At 42.7% G+C, this 24,991-nt stretch overlaps 1 protein-coding gene across 3 annotated transcripts in view; it reads right to left on the reverse strand.

Annotated features, from left to right (window-relative positions):
- TMEM50A (transmembrane protein 50A) overlaps positions 1 to 24,991 on the reverse strand; it is a 148,047-nt gene that overhangs the window by 13,219 nt on the left and 109,837 nt on the right. For 2 of the 3 annotated variants that reach the window (XM_053707209.1, XM_053707208.1), the window contains exon 6: positions 8,339 to 8,399. The exons of the other annotated variant lie outside the window; for it this stretch is intronic. In XM_053707209.1, the coding sequence (XP_053563184.1) occupies positions 8,339 to 8,399 (61 nt within the window). The remainder of the gene's footprint in view (positions 1 to 8,338; positions 8,400 to 24,991) is intronic. 3 annotated transcript variants of the gene reach the window in all.

Here is a 24,991-nt window from a genome sequence, read left to right on the forward strand (position 1 = left end):
GGTTACCGGAACAATGCACGCTATAGGTTGAAGAAGAAAACCCTGATGAACAAAAACTTTCTTTAGGATACCCTGTAACTTTTTATCCATAGGATCAATGAAAGCACAACTGTCTTCAATAGGTATAGTAGTATGATTAGCCAGAGTAGAAATAGCTCCCTCCACCTTAGGGAGGGTCTGCCATGAGTCCTTTATGGTGTTAGAAATGGGGAACATTTTCTTAAAAACAGGAGAGGGAGCGAACGGAATACCTGGTCTATCTCACTCCTTAGTAACAATGTCCGAAATCCTCTTAGGGACCGAAAAAACATCAGTGCAAACAGGAACCTCTAAATATTTGTCCATTTTACACAATTTCTCTGGGACGACAATAGGGTCACAATCATCCAGAGTAGCTAAAACCTCCCTGAGCAATAAACGGAATCTGAATCTGTCTGAGGGAACATCTTTCCTGAATCAGAAATCTCTCCCTCAGACAGCAAATCCCTCATCCCTACCTCAGAACATTGTGAGGGAATATCGGATATGGCTACTAAAGCGTCAGAAGGCTCAGCATTTGTTCTTAACCCAGAGCTACTGCGCTTCCCTTGCAACCCTGGCAGTTTAGATAAAACCTCTGAGGGTAGTATTCATAACTGGAGACATATCTTGCAAGGTGAGTGAAAGAATTAGACGCACTAGAAGTACTTGGCATCGCTTGTGCGGGCGTAACTGGTTGTGACACTTGGGGAGAACTAGATGGCGAAACCTGATTTACTTCTGTCTGAGAATCATTTAATGCCAAATTCTTATAAGTCAAAATATGCTGTTTGCAATTTATAGACATATCAGTACAATTGGGACACATTCTTAGAGGGGGTTCCACAATGGCTTCTAAACAAATCGAACAATGAGTTTCCTCAGTGTCAGACATGTTTAACAGGCTAGTAATGAAGCAAGCTTGGAAAACACTTTATTTAATGAAAAAAAAACACAATTTGCAAAAACGGTACTGTACCTTTAAGAGAAAAAAAGGCATACACACACTGCAAAACAGGTTAAAATTGCTTCAAAAATTCCGAAATTTTAACAGTGAGCCCACTAAGCTTTAGAAGGATTGCACCACAAGTAAAAAAGCAATAGACCCCCAAATGAAAAAACATAATTTATGTAAGAACTTACCTGATAAATTAATTTCTTTCATATTAGCAAGAGTCCATGAGCTAGTGACGTATGGGATATACATTCCTACCAGGAGGGGCAAAGTTTCCCAAACCTCAAAATGCCTATAAATACACCCCTCACCACACCCACAATTCAGTTTAACGAATAGCCAAGAAGTGGGGTGATAAGAAAGGAGCGAAAGCATCAAAAAATAAGGAATTGGAATAATTGTGCTTTATACAAAAAAATCATAACCACCACAAAAAGGGTGGGCCTCATGGACTCTTGCTAATATGAAAGAAATTAATTTATCAGGTAAGTTCTTACATAAATTATGTTTTCTTTCATGTAATTAGCAAGAATCCATGAGCTATTGACGTATGGGATAATAAATACCCAAGATGTGGAACTTCCACGCAAGAGTCACTAGAGAGGGAGGGATAAAATAAAGACAGCCAATTCCGCTGAAAAATAATCCACAACCCAAAACAAAAGTTTTAATCTTAATAATGAAAAAAAACCTGAAAATATAAGCAGAAGAATCAAACTGAAACAGTTGCCTGAAGTACTTTTCTACCAAAAACTGCTTCAGAAGAAGAAAATACATCAAAATGGTAGAATTTAGTAAAAGTATGCAAAGAAGACCAAGTTGCTGCTTTGCAAATCTGATCAACAGAAGCTTCATTCCTAAACGCCCAGGAAGTAGAAACTAACCTAGTAGAATGAGCTGTAATCCTTTGAGGCGGGGATTTACCCGACTCCACATAAGCATGATGAATCAAAGACTTTAACCAAGACGCCAAAGAAATGGCGGAGGCCTTCTGACCTTTCCTGGAACAGAAAAGATAACAAATAGACTAGAAGTCTTTCTAAAATCCTTAGTAGCTTCAACATAATATTTTAAAGCTCTTACTACATCCAAAGAATGTAAAGATCTCTCCTTTGAATTCTTAGGATTAGGGCACAATGAAGGGACAACAATTTCTCTACTAATGTTGTTAGAATTCACAACCTTAGGCAAAAATTGAAATGAAGTCCGCAACACCGCCTTATCCTGATGAAAAATCAGAAAAGGAGACTCACAAGAAAGAGCAGATAATTCAGAAACTCTTCTAGCAGAAGAGATGGCCAAAAGGAACAGAACTTTCCAAGAAAGTAATTTAATATCCAGAGAATGCATAGGTTCAAATGGAGGAGCTTGTAAAGCCCTGAGAACCAAATTAAGACTCCAAGGAGGAGAGATTGACCTAATAACAGGTTTGATATGAACCAAAGCCTGTACAAAACAATGAATATCAGGAAGATTAGCAATCTTTCTGTGAAAAAGAACAGAAAGAGCAGAGATTTGTCCTTTCAAGGAACTTGCAGACAAACCTTTATCCAAACCATCCTGAAAAAACTGTAAAATTCTAGGAATTCTAAAAGAATGCCAGGAAAATTTATGAGAAGAACACCAAGAAATGTAAGTCTTCCAGACTCGATAATAAATCTTCCGAGACACAGATTTAAGAGCCTGTAACATAGTATTAATCACCGAGTCAGAGAAACCTCTATGACTAAGAATAAAGCGTTCAATTTCCATACCTTCAAATTTAATGATTTGAGATCCTGATGGAAAAAAGGGCCTTGAGATAGAAGGTCTGGTCTTAACGGAAGAGTCCAAGGTTGGCAACTGGCCATCCGAATGAGATCCGCATACCAAAACCTGTGAGGCCATGCTGGAGCCACCAGCAGTACAAACGAACGTTCCGTTAGAATTTTGGAAATCACTTTTGGAAGAAGAACTAGAGGCGGAAAGATATAGGCAGGATGATAATTCCAAGGAAGCGACAACGCGTCCACTGCCTCCGCCTGAGGATCCCTGGATCTGGACAGATACCTGGGAAGTTTCTTGTTTAGATGAGAGGCCATCAGATCTATTTCTGGAAGTCCCCAGATTTGAACAATCTGAAGAAATACCTCTGGGTGAAGAGACCATTCGCCCGGATGCAACGTCTGACGACTGAGATAATCCGCTTCCCAATTGTCTACACCTGGGATGTGAACCGCAGAGATTAGACAGGAGCTGGATTCTGCCCATAGAAGTATCCAAGATACTTCTTTCATAGCCTGAGGACTGTGAGTCCCACCTTGATGATTGACATATGCCACGGTTGTGACATTGTCTGTCTGAAAACAAATAAACGATTCTCTCTTCAGAAGAGGCCAGAACTGAAGAGCTCTGAAAATCGCACGGAGTTCCAAAATGTTGATGGGTAATCTCGCCTCCTGAGATTCCCAAACCCCCTGCGCTGTCAGAGACCCCCATACAGCACCCCAACCTGTCAGACTCGCATCTGTTGAGATCACAGTCCAGGTTGGACGAACAAAAGAAGCCCCTTGAACTAAACGATGGTGATCTATCCACCACGTCAGAGAGTGTTGTACATTGGGATTTAAGGATATTAATTGTGATATCTTTGTATAATCCCTGCACCACTGGTTCAGCATACAAAGCTGAAGAGGTCGCATGTGAAAACGAGCAAAAGGGATCGCGTTTGATGCAGCAGTCATAAGACCTAGAATTTCCATGCACAAAGCTACCGAAGGGAATGATTGAGACTGAAGGTTTCGACAGGCTGAAACCAATTTCAGACGTCTCTTTTCTGTTAGAGACAAGGTCATGGACACTGAATCTATTTGAAAACCCAAAAAGGTTACCTTTGTCTGAGGAATCAAGGAACTCTTTGGTAAATTGATCCTCTAACCATGTCTTTGAAGAAACGACACCGGTTGATTCGTATGAGATTCTGCAGAATGTGAAGACTGAGCAAGTACCAAGATATCGTCCAAATAAGGAAATACCGCAATACCCTGTTCTCTGATTACAGAGAGAAGGGTACCGAGAACCTTTGAAAAGATCCTTGGAGCTGTTGCTAGGCCAAACGGAAGAGCCACAAACTGGTAATGCTTGTCTAGAAAAGAGAATCTCAAACTGATAATGAGCTGGATGAATTGGAATATGAAGGTATGCATCTTGTAAATCTATTGTGGACATATAATGCCCTTGCTGAACAAAAGGCAGAATAGTCCTTATAGTCACCATTTTGAATGTTGGTATCCTTACATAACGATTCAATATTTTTAGATCCAGAACTGGTCTGAAGGAATTCTCCTTTTTTGGTACAATGAATAGATTTGAGTAAAACCCCAGACCCCGTTCCAGAACTGGAACTGGCACAATTACCCCAGCCAAATGCCTGAGCCTTCACTGGGTTTATTGGAATGCGAGAGAGAAAAAAATCTTCTCGCAGGTGGCCTTACCTTGAAACCTATTCTGTACCCTTGTGAAACAATGTTCTGAATCCAAAGACTGTGAATCGAACTGATCCAAATATCTTTGAAAAATCGTAACCTGCCCCCTACCAGCTGTGCTGGAATGAGGGCCGCACCTTCATGTGGACTTGGGAGCTGGCTTTGACTTTCTAAATGGCTTGGATTTATTCCAGACTGGAGAAGGCTTCCAAACGGAAACCGTTCCCTTAGGGGAAGGGTCAGGCTTTTGTTCCTTATTTTGACGAAAGGAACGAAAACGATTAGCAGCCCTGTATTTACCTTTAGATTTTTTGTCCTGAGGCAAAAAGGATCCTTTCCCTCCAGTAACAGTTGAAATAATAGAATCCAACTGAGAACCAAACAATTTATTACCTTGGAAAGAAAGAGAAAGCAACGTTGACTTAGAAGTCATATCTGCATTCCATAAAAATAGCTAAAGACATATACCTGACATCAATTCTAATGATATCAAAGATGGCATCACAAATAAAGTTATTAGCACGTTGAAGAAGTTTAACAATGCTATGAGTATTATGGTCTGACACTTGTTGCGCTAAAGCCTCCAACCAGAAAGTGGATGCAGCAGCAACATCAGCCAAAGAAATAGCAGGTCTAAGAAGATTACCTGAACATAAATAAGCTCTCCTTAGAAAGGATTCAAGTTTCCTATCTAAAGGATCCTTAAATGAAGTACTATCTGCCGTAGGAATAGTAGTACGTTTAGCAAGAGTAGAGATAGCCCCATCAACCTTAGGGATTTTGTCCCAAAACACTAATCAGATGACACAGGGTACAGTTTCTTAAACCTTTGAGAAGGAGTAAATGAAGTACCCAGATTATTCCATTCCCTAGAAATTACTTCAGAAATAGCATCAGGGACAGGAAAAACTTCTGGAATAACTATATGAGGTTTGAAAACCGAATTTAAATGCTTAGTAGATTTAGTATCAAGAGGACTAGACTCCTCCATCTCTAATGCGATTAACACTTCTTTAAGTAAAGAACGAATAAATTCCATCTTACATAAATATGAAGATTTATCAGTGTCAATATCTGAGATAGAATCTTCTGAACCAGATAGATCCTCATCAGAAACAGACAAGTCAGAATGATGACAGTCACTTAAAAATTCATCTGAAATAAGTTTTAAAAGACCTTTTACGTTTACTGGAAGGAGGAATAACAGACAGAGCCTTCCTAATAGATTTAGAAACAAATTCTTTTACATTAACAGGAACATCCTGAGCATTAGATGTTGAAGGAACAACAACAGGCAATGGATTATTACTAATGGAAATACTATCTGCATTAGCAAGCTTATCATGACATTCATCACAAACTATAGCCGGAGGAACAGTTACCACAAGTTTACAACCAATGCACTTAACTTTGGTAGAACCAGCATCAGGCAGCGTCTTTCCAGAAGTAGATTCTGATCCAGGATCCAGTTGAGACATCTTGCAATATGTAATAGAAAAAACAACATATAAAGCAAAATTATCAAATTCCTTAAATGACAGTTTCAGGAATGGGAAAAAATGCCAATGAACAAGCCTCTAGCAACCAGAAGCACTGAAAAATGAGACTGAAATAATGTGAAAAAAAGGTGGAGACAAGAATGACGCCCACATTTTTTGGCGCCAAAAATGACGCCCACATTATTGGCGCTAAGTACAACGCCTAAAATTTTTGGCGCCAAGTATGACGCCACATCCGGTGACGCCGACAACAATGATGCCCACATTTTTGGCGCAAAAAACCGTCTGAACACAAAAAACGTAAAAAAAATTGCGCAACCATGAACAACTTCCGGCGTCAAAAAGGGCGCCGGAAATGACAACATTTTTGCGCCAAAAATGACGCAATAAATTGAAGCATTTTCAGCCCCCGCGAGCCTAACAGCCCACAGGGAAAAAAGTCAATTGAAAAAAATTTTAAGGTAAGAAAAAATAATCCTTCATGTGCATTATCCCAATAATGAAACTGACTGTCTGAAATAAGGAATACTGATTACCCTGAATCATGGCAAATATAAGTTTAAACACATATATTTAGAACTTTAAAAATAAAGTGCCCAACCATAGCTTTAGAGTGTCAAATAAAATAAGACTTACTTACCCCAAGACACTCATCTACATATAGTAGATAGCCAAACCAGTACTGAAACGAGAATCAGTAGAGGTAATGGTATATAAGAGTATATTGTCGATCTGAAAAGGGAGGTAGGAGAAGAAATCTCTATGACCGATAACAGAGAACCTATGAAATAGATCCCGTAGAAGGAGACCATGGTATTCAAATAGGTAATACTCTCTTCACATCCCTCTGACATTCACTGCACTCTGAGAGGAAAACCGGGCTCCAGCCTGCTGCGAAGCGCATATCAACAAAGAATCTAGCACAAACTTACTTCACCACCTCCACGGGAGGCAAAGTTTGTAAAACTGAATTGTGGGTGTGGTGAGGGGTGTATTTATATGCATTTTGAGGTTTGGGAAACTTTGCCCCTCCTGGTAGGAATGTATATCCCATACGTCACTAGCTCATGGACTCTTGCTAATTACATGAAAGAAAACCGGATTGATAAGTGTCTAAAACCGGTTAAAAACCCCTAAAGCACCTTGCCACAGCTCTGCTGTGGCCCTACCTGCCCTTAGGAAGTGATAATATGGGGTTTAAAGCTTCAATTAGTCCCTCAGAAGAAGTTGCTTGCTGCTTGTAAATGTAGGCCCCGCCCACCTCACTCGATGTTGCTGGGGCCTACACAAAACTAACAAACCCTGCCTAAAAGCCATGTGGGTTATAAACAACTCCAAAGAACCCTCAAGCAAATGTCCCATAAAACAGAAAACGTTACTCCCAGACACAAAAACGTTTGTCCCAAATTCACATAACAAACTGAGTACCCACAAAAAATGAACCCTTTATGCAAGCTAGTAAAAACCTCTGATAACACTAGGATTACTGCTTACCCTTCCCCTAATGGGGACACGGTCAGCCTTTCTGAGTTAACACAGTCTCTGCAGAAAATATGACTGAACATACCTCATTGCTGTATAGCAAGAAACCGTTCCTCACACTGAAGTTTTCCTGTACTCCTCAGCTCATGTGGGAACAGCAGTGGACCTTAGTTACAAATGCTAAGATCATCATCCTCCAGGCAGAAATCTTCATCTATGTCCTGCCTGAGAGTAAATAAGTACAACACCGGTGGTACCATTTAAAAATAACAAACACTTGATTGAAGATAAAATAAAACTAACAGTTTAACACCTCTTTTCTTTACTCTTCCTGCTTAGAGCCAGCAAATAGAATGGCTGGGGGGTGGAGTTAAGGGGGAAGCTATATAGACAGCTCTGCTGTGGTGCTCTCTTTGCTACTTCCTGTCAGGAAGGACAATATCCCACAAGTTAGGATGAATCCGTGGACTCGGTACATCTTGCAAAAGAAACTGTCAAAATGCATTTATATAAGAGACAGCCTTCAAGGTCTAAGAAATTAGCATTTGAACCTCCTAGGTTTAGCCTGCAACTAAGAATACCAAAAGAACAAAGCAAAATTGGTGGTAAAAGTAAATTGGAAAGTTGTTTAAAATTGTATGCCCTATCTAAATCATTAAAGTTTATTTTGAATTAGACTGTCCCGTTAAGAACTGTGCTGGCTATCCCTATCAGTAAGTGACCAATTGATACTTGAGTATTAGTTTAGCACAAATGTGCATTATCTACTAGTTTCAACAGGTTTTAATAATTATTTTTCATGCAAAAAAATAACCCCTGCTTTCACATGTATGACAGATGTTAACAATGCAATGTTCCTTTAAGGTATGACAAAGTAACTGACCAGAATCAGCTGAAAAACTAAGGGAATAATAACTTACCCAAAAAATATAAATGCATTCTGAAAAAAGATGGCAATTCCAGGATATACTGTTGTACTGCCTGTTGAAACACAAATATCTTTAAGGTCTCAGTATACTCTCATTTGGCTTATATATCTGAAATACAAAACTTAGTATCAAGGGAATAATAGGAATATACACAGATTACCAGCGTACGAAGGGTTAACAAATCTGCCAAATACCTATGTGCAAGGTCATCATCTGCTTCTTAATTTCTTATCATACTAAAGTGGCAGTAACATTGCTTCTCCATCTTATACGATTTGCTACTGATATAGCCATGTAATGCCCAGCAAAGAATGTTGTGGAAATGCAAAGGTTTTCCTGTCTGTTAAGCATCTCCTTTTCCCCCCTTCTAGCAAATACCCACTTATGTAACACACACTCCCTTGTGAGTAAGCAGTGCTCATCACTGATTCAATCATACAAAAATATATTAAAACATTATGACATATTGGAATTAAAATGTACATATATTTACCTGTCATATATATCTACATAGTGTTTATGTGTAGCACCTATTTAATGGAAGTTGCTGCTGCCTTACTCTGAGACTGCAGCCTCTTCTAGCCTGCTCTCCTTTCTGCTTGTCTCTCCCATGCCACAGCCACTGCCCTACCCCCGCCTACCAGCACAGCACAGGTAACTCCCTTTGTTAAGTTTCTTCCAACAGCCACTGCCCTGCCCCCCGCCTCCCAGCCCCCCCACCACCTATTTAATGGAAGTTGCTGCTGCCTTACTCTGAGACTGCAGCCTCTTCTAGCCTGCACTCCTTTCTGCTTGTCTCTCCCATGCCACAGCCACTGCCCTCCCCCCGCCTACCAGCACAGCACAGGTAACTCCCTTTGTTAAGTTTCTTCCAACAGCCACTGCCATGCCCCCCGCCTCCCAGCCCTTCTAGCCTGCTCTCCTTTCTGCTTGTCTATCCCATGCCACAGCCCACCGCACACCTCCGGCAGCACCACCCACCCCGCAGAAACTGGAACAACATCACCGAAGATCAACTGCACTCCACCCTGAACAAGTGCCCCCCAGCTACCTCCACAGATGCCAACTCCTCCGCCCGCAACCTCCACCACTGGCTCACAGACTGCACCAACACCCTCGCCCCTCTCAAGAAACTGTCCAACCCACCAACCCACCAACAAGGCTAGTTGGTTCACCCCTGCCCTCCAGGACTCCAAACGCCACTTCAGGCGATTGGAAAGGACCTGGAGATCCAGCAAGACCCCCTCAAATAAAACAGCCTACAAAGAAGCCATCACTACCCACCACCTCATCAAAACCACCAAGAGGACAGCCATCAAAGATAGAATCAATGCCAACGTCCACAACAGCAAGGAGCTATTCACAGTCATCAAGGAATTCTCCAATCCCAACAGCGACACAAACGACATCCCGCCCTCCCAGGACCTCTGGGATAACCTCGCAATGTACTTCCACCGCAAGATCGTCGACATCTATGACAGCTTTGCGCCCCAGAACTCACCCACCACCGCCTACCCACCAACTCCCACCGATACCTCACCCAAATACACCACCGACTACCCCCCACTGACCATCTGGAGCCCCCTCACCACAGAGGACACCATCAGAATCATGAGATCGATCCACTCTAGAGCACCCTCGGGCCCATGCCCGCATCACATTTTCAACAAAGCGGGTGACACCATCGCCCCCGAGCTCTGCAGCACCATCAACTGCTCCATCGAAACCGGCACCTTCCCGGATGACTGGAAGCACGCAGAATGAAAACCCCTACTGAAAAAACCCACGGCTGACCCCAATGATCCGCCCAATCTCTTTGCTCCCCTTTGCGGCCAAAGTCATCGAGAAGTCCATCAACGCGCAACTCGTTGACTACATCGAAGCCAACCACACCCTGGACACCTCCCAATCCGGTTTCAGGAGCAACCACAGCACCGAGACCGCCCTCCTCGCTGCCACAGACGACATCCTCGCCCTACTCGACTGAGGAGAGACCGCCGCCCTCATTCGCCTAGACCTCTCAGCAGCATTCGACACTGTCTCCCACCTCACCCTCCGCAACCAACTACACGATGCCGGCATACGCGACAAAGCCCTGGAATGGATCACCTCCTTCCTTCACCTCCAAGCCCACAGAAATCAGCTGCTGTGTACCCCAAGGCTCTTCGCTGAGCCCCACCCTATTCAACATCTACATGGCCCCCCTCTCCGCCATCGCCCAACGACACAACCTCAACATCGTCTCCTACGCCGACGACACCCAGCTAATCATCTCACTCACCAGTGACCCCACCACCGCCAAGAGAAACGTCCACGAAGGGCTGACAGCAGTCGCCACCTGGATGAACTACAACTGCCTAAAGCTGAACGCAGACAAGACTGAAGTCCTCCTCCTCGGTCCCACCACATCCACTTGGAATAACTCATGGTGGCCCACAGCCCTCGGACACCCTCCAACCCCCACCGACCATGCACAAAATCTAGGCGTCATGCTGGACTCATCGCTCTCCATGGACCGGCAAATCAACGCCGTCTCATCTGCATGCTTCCACACACTTCACCTGCTGCGTAAGATCTTCAAATGGATCCCAACCGAGAACAGGAAGACTGTCACTCGCGCCCTCATCAGCAGCCGACTGGACTATGGTAACGCACTCTACGCCGGTACCACCATCAAGCTCCAAAAGAGACTACAGAGCATCCAGAACTCCTCGGCCAGACTAATCCTTGACATCCCTCGTCAATGCCACATCACCTGCGGGACCTGCACTGGCTCCCCATCAACAAAAGAATAACCTTCAAGCTTCTCACCCACACATTCAAGGCCCTCCACAACATCGGTCCCGAATACTTGAACCACCGCGTTACCTTCTACACCCCTACCAGACAACTTCGATCGGCCGACCAAGCCCTCACTGTCATCCCCCGCATCAGGAAAACCACAGCAGGAGGCAGATCCTTCTCTCACCTGGCAGCCAAGACTTGGAACACCCTCCCGCTGCACCTCAGACAAGCTACCACCCTAACTAAGTTCAGAAAGGACCTCAAGACCTGGCTCTTCGACTAAACTGCAACCCTCAGCACCTTGAGACCCTTACAGGTGAATAGCCGCGCTTTACAAGAACCCAAAAAATGGATAAAAGTAGAGCGACACCACATGGAGGAATTCATTAATGTTATGAACTCATAGCAATGACTTATCAGCTACCGATGAAGAAAACATGGTTGACTGAATTTTTTAGATTTAATTGCTATAAGCATTGCTGCTTCTTCAATAATAAAAGATACCAAGAGATTGAAGCATAAATGATAAACGGAAGGAAAGTTGTTTCAAAAATGAATAATCTGAATCATTAAAAAATTTGGGTTTCATGTCCCTTTAAAACCCCTCTTGTTTTGCATAATAATTGTCCCATGCTCCCCAGTGAGGCCAAAAAGCAAATTCAGTAACTTAAAATGCAGCAAATCATAAAGTAGTTTTAGGCAATTTACAACATTTTAGAAATCTTCAGATTTTGTTTTCTGGCCTCTCTAGGGTGCATGGGAAAACAAGCCATTTTTACACAAACACAAGATGTGTATAGTGGCACTTTAAAAGGGACATTAAATACTAATTATAAGCATAGCATTGAGGCTCTGTCCTGTCTCCCTCTAATGATGGGTGAAATCTACCTTTTACATCACTCTAGTGCTGATGTGTTTGCACATGTGCAGCAACGCTCCTTCAGACACATGCTGTGTAAACTAGGTTCCAAAATGACAGCACCCACAATTAGAGGGTAGTGCATGAGTGTTTAATGTCCCTTTAAGAAACTTTTAACTCATATTAGTTAGCTGTACTTTTCCTACATGTAAACAGGTATGTTATATGTCAAGGAGGTAATGTTATAGAGGTAATTTAAAACAAACTGTTACATACAATGCAATTAATAATTTTACTGACATATCACAGGCCATTGCATCCACAGTTATTAATTTGTTCATGTAAAACAGTTTTACACCAGGGCACAACAAAGACCAGGAGCCATGTTACCTCTGGTTTTCAAGTTCTGAATTAGTCTACATATATAATCTTTTTCTGGCTCCTAAAAATGTCTAGCTCCTCAGTACTGCATATAAAGTTGTAGGTGCTGTTTTTTTATTTTTATGATCCCTTTATTGATCTCTAATGGGTCAATTTATCTTAAGTGGTCAAATAAAGGTTGCTTGACCATTTTTTTTTTTAATGCAAAAACAAAATTTATGCTTACCAGATAAATTCCTTTCTTTCCTGGCAGGGAGAGTCCACAACTTAATTTCTTACTGTTGGGAAATTAAACACCTGGCCATCAGGAGGAGGTAAAGACACCCTATCCAAAGGCTTAAATATCCCTCCCATTTCCCCCATCCCCCCAGTCATTCGGCCGAGGGAACGAGGAAAAATAAGAGAAACATCAGGGTATAAAGGTGCCAGAAGAAAAACAAAAAGGGAGCCGCCCAAACAAAGAATAACCTACGGACGGGGTCGTGGACTCTCCCTCTCAGGAAAGAAAGGAATTTATCTGGTAAGCATAAATTTTGTTTTCTTTTCATAACACAGGGAGAGTCCACAACTTCATTCCTTACTGTTTGGAAAACAATAGAGTACAAGATATCTAACAGCGCTCAGCCCGGTTCCTTATAGCTCCTGGATAGAGGGTATCTAGCTTACCCTAGTAAGAACAACAGAAAAAACACAAATAATCCAAGAGCGCCAACTATAAGGCAAAGGAAAAATCTAACAAATACATCAGTGATTATAAAACATTATCAACATTTAATTCAAAAACATATAGTTAAAAACATGGATCCATGTAACAGAATAGACTTGAAAAATTGAATTTCACAGTACTAACAGATAAATACTAAAAACACAATGGTAGCTAAAAACAATAAAGGGTATAAGGGTATGTCACCAATTACGGGGATATACAAAGTTATAGAAAAGTCCAGATATGTCAGTAGAAGTCTATGAAAAGTCCAGTGAGTAAATCCAGTGGAAATGACCAGTGAAAAAATCAGTGAAAAAAATCAAATGTTAAAAATAAAATGTTAAAAATAAACTGATGATAAAAAGATCCCTTGGAGGGAGGTTGTGAAAAAAAGTGTGAAAAAAGTGATGTAAAAGTTGTAAAAAATTGTTTTTAATTTTTGTTTAACCGGATTTTATATTTTTCACTATTTTTGACACATATTTTTGACACCTATTTTTAGGGGGTCCCCCACTTTTAATTTTAATACACATTTTTTCACATATTTTTATACAATTTTTTTACAACTTTTACATCACTTTTTTCACACTTTTTTTCACAACCTCCCTCCAAGGGATCTTTTTATCATCAGTTTATTTTTAACATTTTATTTTTAACATTTGATTTTTTCACTGATTTTTTCACTGGTCATTTCCACTGGATTTACTCACTGGACTTTTCATAGACTTCTACTGACATATCTGGACTTTTCTATAACTTTGTATATCCCCGTAATTGGTGACATACCCTTATACCCTTTATTGTTTTTAGCTACCATTGTGTTTTTAGTATTTATCTGTTAGTACTGTGAAATTCAATTTTTCAAGTCTATTCTGTTACATGGATCCATGTTTTTAACTATATGTTTTTGAATTAAATGTTGATAATGTTTTATAATCACTGATGTATTTGTTAGATTTTTCCTTTGCCTTATAGTTGGCGCTCTTGGATTATTTGTGTTTTTTCTGTTTGGAAAATACCCAAGCTCCAGAGGACGCTGAAGAAATAATGGGAGGGAACAAAAAAGAGGCGGACCCTACTCTGAGGGCACCACAGCCTGCAAAACCTTTCTCCCGAAAGCTGCTTTAGCCGAAGCAAACACAGTAAACTTGTAAAATTTAGAAAAAGTATGTAAGGAGGACCAGGTAGCTGCCTTACAAATCTGATCCATTGAGGCTTCATTTTTAAAAGCCCAGGAAGAAGCCACTACCTCTAGTGGAATGAGCCGTAATCCTCTCAGGAGGCTGTTGTCCCGCCATTTCATAAGCTAGGCGGATGACACTCCTCAACCAGAAAGACAGGGAAGACGTAGTGGCCTTCTGACCCCTACATTTACCCATATAAATGATTGTTGAGCAGACACTCCTTCGCCGAAGGAGGATTGGGACACAAGAAAGGAACAAGAATCTCTTGATTAATGTTGCGATCTGACACCACCTTAGGAAGAAAACCTAACTTAGTATGTAAAACCGCCTTATCGGCACGAAAAACAAGGTAAGGGGGGGTCACAATGCAAGGCAGAAATCTCGGAGACTCTACGAGCAGAGGCAATAGAAACAAAACCTTCCAAGATAACAGTTTAATGTCAACATTAAGCATGGGCTCAAATGAAGCCTGCTGCAACACACAAAGAACAAGATTGAGACTCCATGGCGGAGCCAACCTTCTAAACACAAGTCTGATCATAGTCAGGGCCTTAATGAAGGACTGCACATCCGGAAGCTCAGCTAATCTCTTGTGCAGCAACACCTACAGGGCCGATATATATGTCCCTTCAGGGAAATAGCAGATAAACCCTTCTCCAGTCCATCCTAGAGAAAATATAAAATTCTGGCAACTTAACCCAATGCCAAGAAAAACAACGCTCCTCACACCAGTGCAGGTAAGTCTGCTAAACCTTATGGTAAATGAGTCGATTAACTGGCTTACGAGCTTGAATCAAATTGTCAATGACACTCTAAGAGAAACCTCTCCTGGCTAAGACTATGCGTTCAATCTCCACACAGTCAGCCTCAGAGAATCAAGAGTTTGATGAAGGAAAGGACCCTGTATCAGCAGGTCCCTGCAACAAGGTAACCTCCACGGAGGAGATGAGGACATCCCCACCAGATCCACAAACCAAGTCCTTCACGGCCAGGATAGAGCAAGTAGATCACTGATGCTTGATGCGGGCCACCACACGAGAAGAGGTAATGGAGCAAAGAGATCTTTGAGTCTGAACCTCCATGGAACATCTAGGGCATCTGTTAGAAATGCATGAGGATCGCTTGTTCTTAACCCGTACTTGGGTAGTTTGGCATTGAGATGGGAGGCCATCAGGTCTATCTCCGGCATCCCCATCTGCTGCATATCTCTGCAAAGAACTCGGGGTGGAGAGACCATTCCCCCCGGGTGAAAGGATTCCCTGCTGAGGAAGTCTGCTTCCCAGTTGTCCACACCCGGAATGTGGATCGAGGACAGCGTACAGTTGTGGGCCTCCGCCCATTCTAGGATTTGAGATACTTCTCTCATCGCTAAGGAACTTCTCGTTCCTCCCTGATGGTCGATGTAGGCTACCGAAGTTATATTGTCGGATTGGAATCTGATAAACTGGGATGAACCCAGGAGGGGCTAAGCCTTCAGAGCATTGAATTTCCAGAGTTCCAAGATATTGATCGGAAGAGTTGACTCCTCCTGAGTCCACAGCCCCTGTGCCTTCCTGGCACCCCAAACGGCTCCCCAGCCGTATAGACTGGTGTTTGTAGTGACAATCTCCCAGGACGGTCTCAAGAAGCACATGCCTTGGAACAGGTGATCTTGACAAAGCCACCAAGAGATTGAGTCTCTCTACAGGTTGTCCAGAACTATCTGTTGTGACAGATCGGAATGGTTGCCGTTCCATTGTCTAAGCATGCATAGCTGTAAAGGTCTGAGATGGAATCTGGCAAAGGGAATGATGTCCATACAAGACACCATGAGTCCAATCACCTCCATACACTGGGCCACCGAAGGTCTCAAGGAGGCCTGGAGGGCAAGACATGCTGTTAGCTTGCAACATCATGGACACCGAGTCTATAACTGTGCACAGGAAATTCACTCTGGTATCTGGATTAAAAGGGACAGTCTACACCAGAATATTTATTGTTTTAAAAAGATAGATAATACCTTTATTACCCATTCCCTAGTTTTGCATAACCAACAGTTATATTAATACACTTGTATCTAAACCTCTGCAAACTGTCCCTTATTTCAGTTCTTTTGAGAGACTTGCATTTAGCCAATCAGTGCGGGCTCCTAGGAACTCCACGTGCGTGAACACAGTGTTATCTATATGAAACACATGAACCAACACCCTCTAGTGATGAAAAACTGTCAAAATGCCCTAACGTAAGAATCAGCCTTCAAGGGCTTTGAAATTAGCATATGAACCTCCTATATTTAGCTTTCAACTAAGAATACCAAGAGAACAAAGCAAAATTGGTGATAGAAGTAAATTGGAAAATTGTTTAAAATTACATGCCCTATCTGAATAATGAAAGTTTGTTTTGGACTAGACTGTCCCTTTAAGAGAACTCTTTTCCAAGTTTATCGTCCATCCATGTGAACAAAAGCAGACTTTGAAGAAAATCTGAGTGATCCCTTGCTGGACGGAAAGATGGTGCCTGTACCAAGATATTGTCCAGTTAAGGAGCTACTGCTATACCTTGGGTTTTTCAAACGGAAGTGTTATTAACTGGAAGTGCTGATCCAGAAAGGTGAAAGTCAGGAACTGGAAATGATCCCTGTGGATCGAAACGTGAAGTTATGCATCCGTCCGATCTATGGTAGTCATAAACTGTCCTTCATGAACCAAGGGAAGGATTGATCTTATTTCTCCATCTTGAAGGAGGGGACACTTAGAAATTTGTTTAGGCACTTCAAGTCCAGAATTGGATGAAAAGTTCCCTCCTTTTTGGGAACAACAAAGACGTTTGAATAGAACCCCAGACCGCTTTCTGATGCAGGTAGGAGACTAGACCCTGTACACAATCTAAAAAGGCTGTACTCTTCTCTAGTCTTGTAGACAATCTGGAGAGTAGGAATCTGCCCCTGGGCGGATGAGATTTGAATCCTATCTGGTGTCCCTGATATACGACTTCTAGAACCCAAGGATCCTGAACATCCTGAAACCAAGCGTCTGAGAAAAGCGACAATCTGCTCCCTACTCAATCCGATCGCAGATCGGGGGGCCCCCCTTCATGCCGATTTGTTATCGCCGGGCTTCTTTGTCTGTTTGGACTTGTTCCAGGACTGAGCAGGCTTCCAAGTACTCTTGGGCTGCTCGGGTTTGGATGAAGATTGAGATAGTTGGTATTTGTCCGAACGAAAGGAGCGAAAATTAGAGGACTGCAGTCCTTTAGGTCTGTTCTTCTTATCCTGAGGTAGGAAGGCACATTTTCCTTCAGTAACTGTAGAGATGATAGATTCCAGACCTGGTCCAAATAAGATCTTCCCCTTGAAAGGAAGTGAAAGGATCTGGATTTGGAAGTCATATCCGCAGACCAAAACTTCAACCAGAGAGACCTGCAGGCTAGGACTGCAAAGCCAAAAGCATATTCGCATCACAGATGAAAGAATTAGCTATTCGATCAGTTCTGACAGGGAGTCGCACCAGTAGGTGGCGGCCCCGGCCACTGCTTCCACCTGTTGAAATAAAAATCATGCGTCCTGGAACATTCTCCTTAGAAAAGTTTCCAACTTCTTATCCATAGGTTCTCTAAAGGAAGAGCTATCCTCAAGAGGGATAGTAGTACGCTTAGCTAGCATCGAAATGGCGCCATCCACTTTAGGGATGGAGCCCCACAGCTCTAATTGAAAGTCAGGAACCGGAAACAATTTTTTAAAAGTAGCCGAGGGAGAAAAGTATGTTCCAATTCTTTCCCATTCGTTACTAATAATGTTCGCCATACAATCTGGTACCGGAAAAGTTTGTGGGAAAAGTTTTCCTGTCTTCGTAAACCCTATGCAATTTAGGGATCGTAGGTAGCTTAGCCTCTGGAACCTCTAGCATGGCCAGGACCTCCTTCAGTAGAAAACACAGATGTTCAATTTTGAATCTAAAAGGAGGGTTTCTCCGCCGGAGGAGATTTAGTAATAGAAATCTCCAACTCCAAAGGTTCACCCTCTGGCGCCAGAGGTTAACTCATCCTCGGATAGCTGGGACATAGTTGCTAGATCCGATTGGAAATTAGATGAATCTAAAAACAGAAGAACTGTGTTCAACCTTTCTCTTACGTTTCAAAGAGATAGGTAGGGCACTCAAGGCCGCGGACACCGCCGATTGTAACTGCGTGGTAAAGTCTGCAGGAAAAAAGGCCCATTCCAGACGGAGAAATAGCTGTGCCGCAGGGAACTGCAAGTGAAGCGGTTAGGGTAGAAAGGGTAGTAATCTCTCGGGTCACAGAATCCTGAGAGGTTGATGGCTCAGAGGGACTAATTGCGCTAGGGTTAATAGCAGATTTAGCTCCCTTCTTAGACTTTAAAACAGTACCCAGGCAAATGGAACAAAATTGAGCAGGAGGGCAAACCACAGCCTCCGCACAATATAAGCAGGTATTATTATTCACTAAAGAAGGAGTGGAACCTTCTAACGTATTATCGGAGTCCTCCATAGTAGGCATGTTATCCCACAGTAGAAAAACTATACAAAAATAAACGTTTTAAATATAGAAAGGCAGCTTTACAAAACCAATGGCTGGGGCACTCACCACCTCCTAGTCCTTGACAAGTTATTACAAAACGTCCCTCAGGAGTGCTATCTGCAGCAGGCTCATAAGGAAGTGAACGAAGCCGCACCCGGTCACATGGTACGCAAGGCAGAACCTCGTCTGCTATGAAAGAGTGCAAAGCTATAAGGAAACCTGCCTGTTCCAGCCAAAAGTACACAGTCTAAATGAGCCCTGAAAACGTTTTTCACAAATGTTAAAGCAGTATATAAACTCCCCAAACTGTTCCCAATAAACTCCCACTGAGGAGATATTAACCCTTGACCCTACTGAGGTATAGAGGAGTCACACTGTGACCCTATATAAGGTGTCCCTGCAATATTAAAATAACACAGACTTGCCCTCCAGGATCCGTGCTGTGGAACAGATACAGCCTCTCAAGTGTGACAGCCTTGTAGAGATGCTCTGACAGGGACCTGAGTGTGGAAAAACATAAATTATGCTTACCTGATAATTTATTTTCTTCTGACAGGAAGAGTCCACAGCTGCATTTATTACTTTTGGGAATTCAGAACCTGGCCACCAGGAGGAGGTAAAGTCACCCCAGCCAAAGGCTTCAAATACCTCCCTCACTTCCCTGATCCTCCAAAAATTCTGCCAAGGGAACAAGGAACAGTAGGAGAAATATCAGGGTGAAAAAAGGTGCCAGAAGAACAAAAATGTACTGCTGTCCCATAGATAAAGCGCAGGCAGGAGCTGTGGACTCTTCCTGTCAGAAGAAAAGAAAATTAGCAGGTAAGCATAATTTATGTTTTTCTTCTTAAACAGGAAGAGTCCACAACTGCATTCATTACTTTTGGGAAAACAATACCCAAGATAGGTCACTGAATGCAAACCAAGGGTGGGTACAAAAAAGGCAGCTCCTTCGAAAGGCACCACAGCTTGAAATTACCAGAGACCCTACAAAAAACTATAACGACAAGGGAAAAACCGGAGCCTGGGTTACCACTCATCAGTTATACAACCTGCAAAGCCGTGCTAGAGACCACTCAGACCCAGAGTCTGCTGAGCATAAGGCCTCCGAGGAGTCAGCCCTGCGGCACTCAACTCCTACATTCCAAAACCAAAAAAACCTCTATCAACCCCGAGAGGGAGAGTAGAGGAACCCAGGAGATCCGAAGGACCATCCAAAATGGACTTAAATCAAAACTGGTCAAACTCTCTATCTACCCCCGAAAGGTAGAATAGAGGCCCCATGAGATATCCAAAAGATTAATTAACTTAGAGCAACCCAAGGTCGCTGCAGGCCCACTGTCCAGGGAACAAACTCCCTAGGAGGATAAGGACCAGAAGATAAGTTCATAGACAGGAGAAAACGTCACTAAAATGACCGGAAGGCCACCCTCAATCCCTGACACAGCACCATACCAACTATGGTGTTCCAGAAAACCAGTGAGTTTGCCCTTGTAACCTAGGCAAGACAAGACCCGTCAGGTTAAGCATAGATAACCAGAGACAGGCGAAAAGACTGTAACTGACCCCAGACCTCCTACCCTCAAGCCCGAAGGCTAGATCTGCAATAAAATTGACAGGTAGCACCCAAGAGTCAAAAGACCGTGATATGACAAGGGGTAGTTCTTATCTGGAGAAGACGACAGTCTCCAGATATCCCTGCAGGATCGGTCTCCCGACATCTTTGAAATGGAATAACAACGGGAGCCTCACAGCTCTTGGCAGAACGGCAGGGAAACCCATGCACTCAACGCACGAGAGCAAACTAAAGACTGAGATAAGGAAGAATGGCATGTCCACTCTTCCATAACAAATGACCCAACCCAAGACGGGAGGAAAGAAAACCACCACCGCATAGGAATGCAACTAGGCTACAAAAGTCGTCATCCGAAGATACCTGCAAGTGAAGACGCAAATCGTCCACTGTTTAGATACTAAACCTCCGGAAATCAATCCAAAGGAATGGAAACCCGTAGTTTCGAGTCCCCAGGGACCCTAGAAACCACGAAGATGTCTGAAAAAATCGGTCATACACTTCAAGCAATATCGCAGAAAAAAACACAACTTATATCGGAGCACACAACCTTCCTATCAGAAGCGTTAGATCTAAGCCCCAAGCCCTAAACTTTGTAGGCTCCGAGTCTGGAATCCATAACACTATGCCTTAAGAGATACCTCTTTTTCTTTTTTTTAAAGCCGACAGGCTAATCAGCACCACGAGGGTGACATGAACCCAAGAAAGAGTAGACAGCACCCGATCAGTACCTGTCTGGTACAAGAGCACCCCAGAATCTGTCTAAGGTCAAAAAAAAAAAAATCGACTCGAATGCTTGATAATATGAACTAGAAACATAACCTCGGACTTAACCAAAGTGCGCAACTTCCGTGGAAGTGCCCATGCGACCACAAAATCGCAAGTATCTGTTCCAGAGAAAGAACGTTCTCAACGAAAGTTATATCAGCCATGAGCTTTATACAAATTAAATCAAATACATCCTATCCGGATCTAAATTAAAAGTAAGGCAGCACCCGAGGGTGAACGCCCAAGGGAAAAAAGATTACACCCAACCGGACCAGCCAATCTGAAGGCCCCCTTCACCCAAGCTCAAAACTGGACCGATACATAAAATAAAGAAAAAAAAATGGAGACGACAAGGAGATTAGCTTCATCCAGGTTGCCATCCGGCATCTAAGGCCTCAAATCCCTTGACCCACTAGGACTGGGATCCTCTAGCAACGCCAAAACATGTCTTTGTAGGACACGAAGTCATGCCAACCTATAGCAGAAAGCAAAATTATCCCTTGCCGGATTAACAAATTACTCTGGCCCCAAGGTTGGGGCCCCTGAATTTACAGGGGCCCCCGCTTCCCCAGGAGGCCTAACTGAATTGGGCAATACCCCGCCCAGTGGGCCCTCGTTGACAGAACACGGACAGTATCTTAGAACGATTTCCCTGGGGTGATACAAATGCGCCAAGACCGCAGATATGTCCATGCGGAACCGTGCCGTGACCTCTGGAGGAAACAGACCACCTTCCGAAGGAGTAAAGACCAAAGGGACACCTGCATGCGTAGCAAAGGGAGTTTCTGTGGCACGCGCCTCACAGAAGCTCGCATCCTCGGGGGCGGATGGCTCAAAGCAATCTGAGGACCCTGAATCGGGAGAAGAGAGTACTCTGGAACGGCAATCGGTACATAACTGATAGGCATGGATAACCCGGGCCATTTCATATTCATCACAAGACGCATTCTCCGCATCGGAGACATCCATGTCTAAAAAGTCAGAATCATGGGATAACAAAAATGAAAAACGGTAACTGACACCTTCTTTACACCCTCAATGGCTGGGGCACTCACCACCTCCTGTGAACCAGACAACCCACGAGCAGACTCTCTCTGTCGCCACACGGTCAGCATACGGAAGTGAAAAACCAACGTAACAACACACCGTCACGAGGTGCACCGTGTAATTCATAAAATAGCTTGCAAATCCAAAGATTATGACAATAAGGCTGTTAAATGTTCTGAAAAGCCATTAACCTAAAGTATTACTACACATCAGCAGATAGAACCACATAACAAACATGAATAAAGTCCCCCCTTAGGGGATATTAACCCATGATTTCTTATTTTAAGATAAAAGGAGTCCCACTGGGACCCTACCTTTACGTGAACATCACATTCACATAATGAAGTAAAATGAAACGATCTTACCAGAATCTACGCCATGGAACAGAAACACGGCCCTTCAAGTGTGACAGACAGTAGCCCCGCTTCAGACATGGACTTGAGTGAACAAAGGCAGGCAGCGAAACTTGTTAATGCTGATTGCCAAGGAGTTGTTAATATAAGTCGGGATGGTTTCGCAGAAAAACTCTCCCTGCATCTCCGGACTCTAACTTTCATCCATGTTCTCACTGAGAGGCTGACAGGACTACTTAAAACTCCAGTCCCATTTCGAAGAGTACTACCCTCCATAAGAGACTTAATTCGAATTACTGACACTTCTCTGCCAAGCTCCTGTGACGAAAGGCAAAGAATGATTGGAGGATGAGAGAAGTGGGGGAGGTATTTGAAGCCTTTGGTTGAGGTGCCTTTGCGTCCTCCTGGTGGCCAGGTTCTGAATTCCCAAAAGTAATGAATGCAGCTGTGGTCTCTTCCTGTTTAAGAAGAAAAGCAAGCAGTGTAACTCGCTAACACTGATTGCTCAGGAGTTGTTAGATAGTCTGGATGGCTTCGCAGAAAAAACTTTCCATGCATCTCCAGACTAACTTTCATCAATAATCTCACTGAGAGGTTTATTTGATTACTTAGAACTCCAGTCCTCTCTTGAAGGGAACATACCCCTCAAGGACTATCCGAATCTGACACTTCTCTGCCATCTTCCTCTAGTGATGAAAGGCAAAGAATGACTGGGAGGGGGATAGGGGAAGTGGGAGGGATATTTAAGCCTTTGGCTGGGGTGTCTTTGCCTCCTCCTGGTTGCCAGGTGTTGTATTTCCCAACAGTAAGGAATGAAGTTGGGGACTCCCCCTGACTTATCGAAAGAAACCACAATATTTGTAATTTTTATTTTACTTTGCTTAACCACGGTGGCCATTTTTGCGTCACGGTGCACAACAATTTTTTTTTATACAGATGTATACAGAAACCTCAAAATCTCAGCTCAGAATGGTCCCAGTTCCTTGGAATAAAAACTTATCTCTAGATCACAATACATGGTGCATGTACATTTATAAACATTTTGCACATTCTTGATTCTTAGACATAGAAACATAGATTTTGACCGCAGAAAGGCCCAGCAAGTCTGCCCGATATTTCCTTAAAGTATAAACGTATCTAGTTTATAGGATATCCTTATGCTTCTTCCAGGCATTCTTAAAAGTCCTCCACAGTGTTTGTGTTACCATCTCTTTTATTTCATAAATCAATCACCCTTTCTGTAAAGAATTGCTTCCACAAATTACTCATGAACACACTCTCCTTCAGCTTAAAATCATGACCCATTGTTCTTTAAAAAAAATTTTAATGTAAAATACTCACAGCCTCATCTTTACTAAGCCCTTTAATATATTTGAGAGTCACTATCATATCACCTCTTTCCATTCTCTCCTCTAAGTTATACATATTTAGGTAATTAAGCCTCTCCTGATAAGTTTTATTTTTTAGATCATGTACCATTTTGGTAGTCCTACTTTGCACAGATTCCAGTTTGTTTATATCATTCTGGAGATATGGCCTCTAGAACTGCGCACAATACTCAAGATGAGGTCTAACTAATGATCGGTAAAGTGGCATAAGAACCTTACTATTTCTACTGCAAATACCTCTACCAATACATCCAAGCATTTTACTGGCCTTACTCGCTGCAATACTTCATTGATTACAAAATTTTAAATAATCTGAAATAATAATTCCCAAATCCCGTTCCTCATTTGTAACAGTCAGTAAAGTGTCATTGAGTCTGTAATTAACCCCTTAAGGACAAGGCCATTTTTCAATTTCTTTCCCTTAAGGACCAGAGCTATTTTTACCAGAGATAGCAACTAAAAACAGAACTTTCCAAGATAGAAGCTTAATATCTATGCAATGCATATGTTCAAACGGAACCCCTTGAAGAACTTTAAGAACTAAATTCAAACTCCATGGCGGAGCAAAAGGTTTAAACACAGGCTTGATTCTAACTAAAGCCTGACAGAACGACTGAACGTCTGGAACATCTGCCAGGCGTTTGTGCAGTAGAATTGATAAAGCAGATATCTGTCCCTTTAAGGAACTCGCTGATAGCCCCTTCTCCAATCCTTCTTGGAGAAAGGACAAAATCCTAGGAATACTAATCTTACCCCATGAGTAGCCTTTGGATTCGCACCAATAAAGATATTTACGCCATATCTTATGATAAATTTTCCTAGTGACAGGCTTTCGAGCCTGAATCAAGGTATCTATGACCGACTCAGAGAAAACCCGTTTGGATAAAATCAAGCGTTCAATCTCCAAGCAGTCAGCCGCAGAGAAACTAGATTTGGATGCTGGAACGGACCTTGAACCAGAAGGTCCTGTCTCAGTGGCAGAGTCCATGGTGGAAGAGATGACATGTCCACCAGGTCTGCATACAAAGTCCTGCGTGGCCACGCAGGTGCTATCAAAATCAATGAGGCTCTCTCCTGTTTGATTCTGGC

The sequence above is a fragment of the Bombina bombina genome, chromosome 3, assembly GCF_027579735.1.
Source record: "Bombina bombina isolate aBomBom1 chromosome 3, aBomBom1.pri, whole genome shotgun sequence".
In the NCBI taxonomy this organism is placed as follows: domain Eukaryota; kingdom Metazoa; phylum Chordata; class Amphibia; order Anura; family Bombinatoridae; genus Bombina; species Bombina bombina.